This window comes from Monodon monoceros, unplaced genomic scaffold (assembly GCF_005190385.1).
Source record: "Monodon monoceros isolate NGI ecotype Baffin Bay Population unplaced genomic scaffold, NGI_Narwhal_1 Super_Scaffold_21, whole genome shotgun sequence".
Lineage (NCBI taxonomy): Eukaryota > Metazoa > Chordata > Mammalia > Artiodactyla > Monodontidae > Monodon > Monodon monoceros.
This window is the reverse complement of record NW_021703778.1, coordinates 76207676-76216828: the sequence shown is the minus strand read 5'-3', so window position 1 is coordinate 76216828 and position 9153 is coordinate 76207676. Positions and strand designations below refer to the sequence as shown.

The 9153-nt window shown below is 59.2% G+C and overlaps 1 protein-coding gene across 1 annotated transcript in view; it reads left to right on the top strand.

The window, feature by feature from the left end:
* Nucleotides 1-8877, top strand: part of SEMA7A (semaphorin 7A (John Milton Hagen blood group)) — a 33183-nt gene extending 24306 nt beyond the window's left edge. The window contains exons 3-15 of the mRNA XM_029236791.1: nt 291-442; nt 960-1001; nt 1331-1423; nt 1637-1721; nt 1872-1982; nt 2646-2785; nt 3417-3601; nt 4500-4608; nt 4693-4891; nt 6752-6879; nt 7083-7243; nt 7443-7504; nt 7826-8877. Coding sequence (XP_029092624.1) covers nt 291-442; nt 960-1001; nt 1331-1423; nt 1637-1721; nt 1872-1982; nt 2646-2785; nt 3417-3601; nt 4500-4608; nt 4693-4891; nt 6752-6879; nt 7083-7243; nt 7443-7504; nt 7826-8187 — 1829 coding nt within the window. The 3' untranslated portion in view covers nt 8188-8877. The remainder of the gene's footprint in view (nt 1-290; nt 443-959; nt 1002-1330; nt 1424-1636; nt 1722-1871; nt 1983-2645; nt 2786-3416; nt 3602-4499; nt 4609-4692; nt 4892-6751; nt 6880-7082; nt 7244-7442; nt 7505-7825) is intronic.
* The last annotated feature ends 276 nt before the right edge of the window (nt 8878-9153 follow it).

Here is a 9153-nt window from a genome sequence, read left to right as displayed (position 1 = left end):
GGGGGTGGGGGTGGTCTGTTCTCCCCAGGGGTCCCTAAATTCTGCCCCCACTCTGAGGTCACACATATTGTAGGGTAGGGGTCATGGCTTTGGGGTGAGGACATCTGGTTGCTGGACCCCGCCAGAGGACCCCTGTCTTCTCCCGCTCACAGCTCTTGAGTTCAGGCGCCGCCCTAGCCAAATCCAAGCACTAGTTGCTCGGGGGATGCCGGTGTGCTGGGGGGGGGGTGGCCAGGATCTTCCAGCCCAGGGTCCAGCCTCAACGTTTCTGCCAATTGTTTCTTCCTTAGGCCATGCAGGGCAGGACCATGTGGACTTTGGCCTGGCCGAGCCGCACACAGTGCTTTTCCACGAGCCGGGCAGCTCCTCCGTGTGGGTGGGTGGACGCAGCAAGGTCTATGTCTTCGACTTCTCCAAGGGCAGGAACGCCTCCATGCGCACAGTGAGCCTGGACCCCTCTCCCTGCCCCCTTTTCTCTTCCCCCTTCCCCATCTTCTTATCTCCCCTCTGGCCTTGGAGAGGAGCCTCAGGGAATCCGGGGGAACTGGCATTTCTTCCAGAACTGGTCAACCCCCTATTATATCCCATAAATGGTCCCCGGGGGAGGCTCCCTGAGGGTGGTCCCAACTGGCGTGGGTGTTGGGGCAGTGTGGAGAGAAGCGCAGAGCTAACACGCCTGGCTGGGCGGGTAGCGCCGACTGCGGAGGCCTAGCAGGAAGCTGGGCTCCAGAACCCCATGGCCCCTGTCTTCTGAGATCTCTGGGCTGGCTCATGAGCTCTGGGCTTTGGCTCCGGGTATCAGGCTGAGCAGCCTGTGTGATGTTGGGTAAATCACTCCTCCTCTCAGAGCCCTAGTTGCTCATCTGTCAAATGAGCCTATCCTGAGGATGCACGGAAAGCACTTACGGGGGCGTCTTGCCCCTGGCAGAGTGCACTGACGCTCCCCCTGTTCCCCTCAGGTGAACATTGTCTCCACGAAGGGGTCCTGCCGGGACAAGCAGGTGAGTGGGGGAGAGGGAGTGCAGAGGGGAGGCTGGGCCCCTTGGAAAGGTTCCTGAGAATCTGAGGAAGGAGGCCTGGCCCTGTCTTGGGAGCCCCAGTCCGGGAGGAGAGAAGTAGCCCTGCCCCAGGGTTCCCAGTCTGAGGGGGAGACACTCCTTCCCCGAGGCCCTTCCTCTGGCGTCAGCTGCACCCGCTCTGGGCCCTCCTTAGAGGCCGCCTCCTGTGCTCAGACTTCTGATGCTTTCTTCCCCAAGACCGAGGGTCCCAGTGCTAGGCCTGCCAGGGCCTCCCACCAACCAACCTCTCTCCTTCCCCTCCTCCCGAGCAGGACTGCAAGAACTACATCACGCTCCTGGAGAAGCAGGGTGAGGGCTTGCTGGTCTGCGGCACCAATGCCCGGCGCCCCAGCTGCTGGACCCTGGTGAGAAGGCCCCTCCCCCTGTGCCTGGTCAGCTCACCCTTGTCCGATGGGCTTCTGCTCCCCATGGTGGGAAGGAGGTGGGGGGACTCTGAGGCTGGCCTCACCTTGTACAGAGTTCCTGGGAGGATGGGGACCCTGGCTGGGCAGCTGGCACCCATGGGAGGCAGTGACGGTGGGATCACATGGCAGTCTGACCCCTTTGGTCTCCCCCAGGTGAATGACACTGCAGAGTTGCTTGGTGAGAGGAGAGGCTATGCCCCCTTCAGCCCGGATGAGAACTCCCTGGTTCTGTTTGATGGTAGGGCTGTGGCTGGCGCTGGAGGGTTCCCAGAGGGCTGCTGCCCTGGGCAGGGGGAGGGTGGTCACCTCTGTGCCTGGTGACCCAGGTCCGGGGGAGGGACTTCCAGGGCCTGTGTGTCCTTACCCGTGCTCCTCCCACTGTGCCCAGGCTCTGAGGTGTACTCCACTATCCGGAAGCAGGAATACAATGGGAAGATCCCTCGGTTCCGCCGTATCAAGGGTGAGATTGAGCTGTACACCAGTGATACTGTCATGCAAAGTGAGTCAGGCTCCAGCTGGGCTGGGCTGGGCTGGGCTGGGCTGGGCTGGGCTGAATGAGGCGGTGTGAATGCTCAGGGCGGCAGATGGGATCCTCATGTTTATGGGGAGGCTCCCCTAGGGCCGCTAGGGCCACAGGCCAGTCGGGAAAGCGGGAGCTTGGTACAGCCCTGGGAAGATAGAGCTGAGGAGGTTGGCCTGGCAGGGAGCAGGGGAACAGCAGAGAGAAAGATGTGGAGGCAGGATGGGCCCAACACCCTCTGGGAACAAATCAGAGGAAAGCCCAGACCCAGTGTGGAGTCCCCGGGTGCCATAGCGTATCCCTCTGCTGAGCTCACATGGGGGCAACACCCACTCCCTCCTCATTAGGGCTCTGCCAATTAGTCAGAAGTGACATAGGGGCCCCTAGGTCTCTCCCCCCAGTCCCTAGGCCTGAAGTCATTGCTCCTGGGCCAATGACATCTTTGTAAGAGAGGGCAAAACAGGTGTGGGGTGGGAGTGCAGAGTCTCAGGCCCTTTGGGGTGTTAGATCTGTTTTTCTGAAGTTTATTCCAGGTGTGATTTGACGCGGGTTTGTTTGTGCAGACTCAGGGGGTGGGCAGGGTGTGGGTGGGTCCTTTGAGAGGCTCCCCGCCTCACACCCTTTCACTTCTGTCCCCGGTAGACCCGCAGTTCATCAAGGCCACCATTGTGCACCAAGACCAGGCCTACGATGACAAGATCTACTACTTCTTCCGAGAGGACAACCCTGACAAGAATCCCGAGGCCCCTCTCAACGTGTCCCGAGTGGCCCAGCTGTGCAGGGTGAGCAAGTGCTGAGTGGGCAAGAGTGTGTGTCTGTGCCTAAACAGGAGCGAGTGAGCGTGTGGCTGCCTGTGTGCAAATGTGCAAGCGAGTCTGTACGGGACTGTGGGAGGAGGTGTGCGCGCAGAGGAGTGCCCCTGCGCCTGTGAGCGGGTAAAGATGGTTGGGCTCATGTGCACGTGTGATAGTGTGCAAATGTGTGTATTCGTGGAGAGTGTGCGTGAGCGTGTGCGTGCGAATGGGAGTGCATTGACGTGTGTGTGTTTCCCCCGTGTGGAGGGGCTGGGTTGTGCAGGTCTGTGTCGTGTGTGTGAGCGTGCACGTGTGAGAGTGGGCAGACGCGTGTCTGAGCCGGTGTGCTCTGTGGGGACCTGGTACCCGCACCCTGCAGGTCCCTGCTGTGAGCCCTGTGCCCTGGGTCAGCCAGGCCTGCCTCCTGGAGCCTGGCCCAAGAACCTGGCCTGAGTGGTGGGGTACCTCAGCCTCGTCCCCTCGCAGGTCCCGACCCCTTTCAGGGCCTCCCTTCCTCCTCAGAAGCCTGGGTGCTGGCATTCCCGGCAGCAGGTGCCCCGGGTGTGCGGGGCAGCCCAGGCAGGTGCTGAGGGACCTCCTCTCCCCTCCACCCTTCCAGGGGGACCAGGGTGGAGAGAGTTCACTGTCGGTCTCCAAGTGGAACACCTTCCTGAAAGCCATGCTGGTGTGCAGTGACGCCACCAGCAACAAGAACTTCAACAGGCTGCAGGACGTCTTCCTGCTCCCTGACCCTAATGGCCAGTGGAGGGACACTAGGGTCTATGGCGTTTTCTCCAACCCCTGGTGAGTGGCCCTTGTCCTGGTGCCGGGGCTGGCATTAGTTAAGTGTCCAGTGGGGATCAGAGGGTTTGGGCCCTGCCCAAGGGAGGGCTGGTGTGGTAAGAGCAGGGACCCTGGCTCAAGGGACAAGGCTGTTGCTGGGCCTGGGGTGGGTGGACACACAGTGCTCAGGGACATGTGTGTGCCGGTGTGTTTGTGAGTCTGTACACATGGGTGTGTGCGCATGCGCCGTATGCATGCTCATGGCTGCACCTGTGCCTGTGTGCCCGCCAGCTGTGTACTCAGAGCGGTGCCTGGGAAAAGGCTGCTGCGGCCTCTGGGGTGCTGGGTGCCGGGTGCTATCACACCCGCTCAGGCACTGCCTGCGCCTGACAATCACACCCCTTAATCACTCTCATTGATTGAAAACAAGGCAGGCAAAAAGTGTCAGGTGTGTGTGGGGAGAGGTGGGGGGCAGGGTAGGGAAGCCAAGACCCTGCTCTGGGGCTCCTGTGTGCATGGACCCAGCAGTCTGGGAAGGGGATGGAGGTCTGGCCTCCTTGGGCATCAGCATTCCAAGGATGCACGTGTTGGGATTTCTCCTGCCCTGGGGTTGGCCTCTGAACTCAGTGATTCTGTGACAGAATACAAGATGTGGTTTTACATTGCAACAGCAAGAAATTAGGTTGAACTTCCCTCCCTCCCTCTTCCCGTCCTCCCTCCCTCCTTCCTTCAATGGTTTTTGGTAATGCTCAGGCACTGGCCTTGGCCCCCAGGATAATCCCTGCCCTCATGGAGCTCAAAGGCCAGGGAGCTTGGTCGGAAGGCTGCAGTTGTACCCCATCTGGTGCTGGGCTCGCCTGGGTGAGTGGAGGTGGGTGGGTCCTGGGCCTCCCACTGAGGTGGCCTGTGTGTCCCCCAGGAACTACTCTGCTGTCTGCGTGTACTCCCTCGGTGACATTGACAAGGTCTTCCGCACTTCCTCACTCAAGGGCTATCACTCAGACCTTCCCAACCCACGGCCTGGCAAGGTGAGCGGTGACACCCACCATGGCCCAGGCCCCAATCCCATCGCCCAGCCACCCCACTGATCTGGACCTGTTCTCCTTTCCCAGTGCCTCCCAGACCGGCAGCCGATACCCACAGAGACCTTCCAGGTGGCCGACAGTCACCCTGAGGTGGTGCAGAGGGTGGAGCCCACGGGGCCTCTGAAGACGCCACTGTTCCACTCTAAGTACCACTACCAGAAAGTGGTTGTCCACCGCATGCACGCCAGCAACGGGGAGACCTTCCATGTGCTTTACCTAACCACAGGTGAGGGGCTACCCGGGACCAACCCCTCCTGCCCCCCCCCACTCCGCCCCGGGTCTGCTTTGTAAAAATGGGTATAAAGAATAATGTAGTTAACATCTGGTTGGGAGAATTGAGTGACTAAGAGCTGTCAGGAGTTAATGTGTGTGGCTGTGGAAGAGTCAGGCAGTGAGAGCTTCCCGGAGGAGGTGGGGCAGAAGGGAGAGGGAAAGGCATCGTAGGCTAGAAGGTGCCAGGATTCAGAGGCAGAAATGTTGTAAGTCTGAGCAAAGCTGGGTATAGCTTTGGTTCAGCTGTCTGACTCCTGAAGATGGTAGGAAAAGATGTGGAAGTCAGGAGGAAGGACCTGGTCCAGGGTGTCCTGTGGGCCTCTGCCACGCAGAGCGAGGAAACTGGACCCTCTCCCTGTCTTTGGGATTATGCAGATGAGAGGAAACTTTTGATGTGGGATGCAAAGAATTCAGTGAGATGTGACGAAGGACTTCCAGATGGCAGGGCCTTTGCAGAGAGATACTATTCTGGAGTCTGCAGCAGGAAGGATTGGGGCTGGATATGAAATAGACCTTTCTGAGCCCTCTGCAGAGAATGGGAGGCTCTCACGGCTGGGAGAAGCCATGGGAGGCTGTCACCACGCTGTGTGGAGGAGGTGAAGGGCAGTGTGTGTATGAAGGTAGTGACTGGGCTGGGAGCTTGTCAGGCCGGAGGGGCAAGGGGCCACATCCCAGAGCCTGCAGAGGCGGGTCACAGACACATAGAGGAAAGGTCCTAGGCAGGCAATCATCTGATCATCTGACTGCTTTTTTGGGGCAAGTGATACCCTGGGAAATTGGGAGGGAGCAAAAGGGAGGTAGGCTATTCTAGAAACTGGGACAGCCCGTGAGGTCGGATTGGGAGGACCCAGGGGTCAGGATGCCCATTAGTCCCCGATAAGTGTGAATGGAGAGAGCACTGGCCTCTGAGGCAGGCAGCCTATTGTGTGACCTTGGGTTCCCCTATGCTGGACCTGAGGTCCTTTTCAGATCTAAGATTTTATAAAAATTTTAAAATCCCCTAAGACTGCATGCAATGTGGAATCCTGGATTGGATCCTGGAACAGATGAAGGACATTAGTGGAAAAACCCGTGAAATCCCAGTGAAGTCTGTAGTCGATTTAATAATTATGTACCAGTGACAACTGCTCAGCTGTGACAAAGATCACAGTTATCTAAGAGGAAACATTAGGGGAAACTAGACGAAGGGTATACGGGAACTCTTTGTACTATCTTTGTAACTTTTCTGTAAATCTGAAATTATTTCAGAATAAAAAGTTTATTTTAAAGACAACAAATCCCGAAGAGTCCAGGAAGCAGAGGGGTTTATAGAAGAAGTTGAGGGGTAGAGTTCTGACCCCTCTGGGTTCCAGTCACCAGCTGTGTGACCTTGAGCAAGTTGCTTAGCCTTTCTGAGCCTCATTTCCTTATCTTCGAAGTGGGGATGATAATACCCACCTCCCAGGGGTGTGGAGGATTAAACGAAGTAATGCTAATGCATGTAGCTGGAGGCTTAGCAGTGCTTGGGCATGTGAGACTGCTGGTTCTGTTCTCCATGCTCCAGCTTCCCCTGCGGCCTTGGGGAGCCCAGGGCCTCCTGCGATAGCCTCCCTGGCCCAGGCTTGGAAGCTTCCTGCGATGCCTTTGGGCTCTTAAGACCCTCCCCAGTCATGCTGTCCTCTCCCCATCCCACCCCAGTCCTATGACCCTTGCCTGAGCCATGACTTCCCAGCCCTCCCCACGGGCATCTTTCCTGGTCAGCTCAGCCCAGAGGGAGGCTGCCTGGCTCTGTGGTGGGACTCCCGCCTGCTGACCCTCTGCCTCTCACCTACAGACAAGGGCACCATCCACAAGGTGGTGGAGTCGGGGGAACGGGAACACAGCCTTGTCTTCAGCATCTTGGAGATCCAGCCCTTTCACCGTCCGGCCACTATCCAGGCCATGTCACTGGACTCTGACCGGGTGAGCCCCCCCAACCAACCCCTGCCCTATGGGGCTGCCCGGGGATGGCCAGGTGAGGACAGAGCTCCTCTGCGTGTGATTTGCATGTCCTTTGCTGGGTCTCTGGGCCCCAGGGTCTGCCAGGCAGCTGGACCAAAGCTTAGGGGCTTAGAACTCAGTTGGGATGGGGGCCCTGACCTGACTCAGTCCTTTTCTCTTTCCAGCGGAAACTGTATGTGAACTCCCAGTGGGAGGTGAGCCAGGTGCCCCTGGACCTGTGTGAGGTCTACAGTAGGGGCTGCCATGGCTGCCTCATGGCCCGAGACCCCTACTGCGGCTGGAACCAGGACCGCTGCGTCTCCATCTACAGCTCCCCAAAGTCAGAGTATGTTGGCTGGGATCCCTTGTCGCTAGGAGACAGCGAACACAGCAGTGGGGGTTGATGGGCTACAGGAGGCGGCCCTTCTGGCCAGACCCTCCCCTGGGTGGGCACCGCTGCTGATGCTGGGTGGGGAGGAGGACAGGGAAGGGGCCAGGCCTGTGGCCTCCCGTCTGCTTAGCCTCTCTCTTTCTTCCAACTCCAGGCCAGTGCTGCAGTCCATCAATCCAGCCGAGCCACACAAGGGGTGCCCCAACCCAAAGCCAGGTACATGACCTGGCCCTGCCCCCATCCCATTAGGGTGGTACCGCCGTGCCCTGATTGCCCTGTCTGAGGGAGGCCTGGTCTGGTCCTGGGGGCTTCAGACAGATGGGCAGGACAGTCCTGTGGAGGGAGCCCCGTCGGTGTGGGGTGGTTGTGAGAGGAGTGGGGTGAGGGCAGCAGGGGAGAGTCAAGAGGAGACTGGGCGCTGGTTTCCCCGCGTTCATTCAGAAGCCTTGGCCTTGGAGGCCTATCAGTGGGGGAGGACACAGCCTGCCCTGGGAGCCGTCAGCCCCTCCTCATGGCTATCTCCCCATCCCTCCCCAGAACAAGCCCCACTGCAGAAGGTTTCCCTGGCCCAGAACTCTCGCTACTACCTGAGCTGCCCCATGGAGTCCCGCCACGCCACCTACTCGTGGCGCCACGAGAACAGTGTGGAGCAGAGCTGTGAGCCCGGCCACCAGAGCCCCAACTGCATCCTGTTCATCGAGAACCTCACGGACCTCCAGTACGGCCACTACTACTGCGAGGCCCAGGAGGGCTCCTACCTCCATGAGGCTCAGCACTGGCAGCTGCTGCGCGAGGATGGCGCCATGACCTCACACCTGCTGGGCCGCGCCCGCGCCCTGGCTGCCTCCCTCTGGCTGGGTGTCCTGCCCACGCTTACTCTTGGCCTGCTGGTCCATTAGGGCCTCCTGGGGCTGGGCATGCTGCGGGCTTCTGCAGCCCCAAGGCACTGGAAAAGTCTCACACCCAGAACCGGCTGGGCCCGGAGCTCCTTGCCCACCACTTCTTCCAGGGGAACTACATAACCCGACGGGGAACGCCAGGCCTGGAGATGGCCAGCCGCAGGCGGCTGCTGGGCCCCGGTGGGGCAGGGGTGGGTGTGGGCCAGAGAATGGAGGCTCCGACTGTGAAGCTGGCGCCTTGCTGACCCAAGACTTTATCTTTTGGAGACCATTTTTCAAAAACTGCTCCTCAAACTGACTAAATGCAATGATGCTCTTGGCCTAAGAGCCTGTGGCCCAGAGAGTGGGGTTTAAAAAGGGGAGTTGGGACCCCATCTCTGGACGTTTGGGCTGAGGCCTGAGTCCTTCTGGACTCTCTATACCCAAATTGCCCCCCTCATCCTCCCTCCTGCCATGGCTGGGGGTGGCTAGTGTTCCCGCAGGCCCAGGGCTGCCCTCTGTGGCCCCCTCACCAGCCCTGGGTCTCACTAGGCAGCTGCCTTGCATGTTTATTGAAGGATGTTTGCTTTCCGGACAGAAGGACGGAAAAAGCTCTATTTTTATGTTAGGCTTATTTCATGTATAGCTACTTCTGACTGCATCTGTATGAAATACCAAAACTGCGTGCTGGGGTGGGGTGGGGAGGGAGGGGCTGGGGAAGGGATGGGTCACGGGCAGGGGGGTCCCAGTCTGCGGCTCCCGGGAATGGGATAAGAGTCCAGGGATGGGTGTGGGTTTGGCGAGAGTGGCATGAGCTGGCTCTGCCCTGGGAGCCCAGTCTGAAGGGGACATCGTCCAAGCCCCTGATGTGGGGTGGTTATGGGAGGGGGTGGGATGAGGGAGACAGGGGAGAATGAAGGAGAAGACTGAGCGCTAGTTTCACCGTGTTCATTTTGAAGGAGGAGCCAGGTCCTCAGGGGGAGGTTC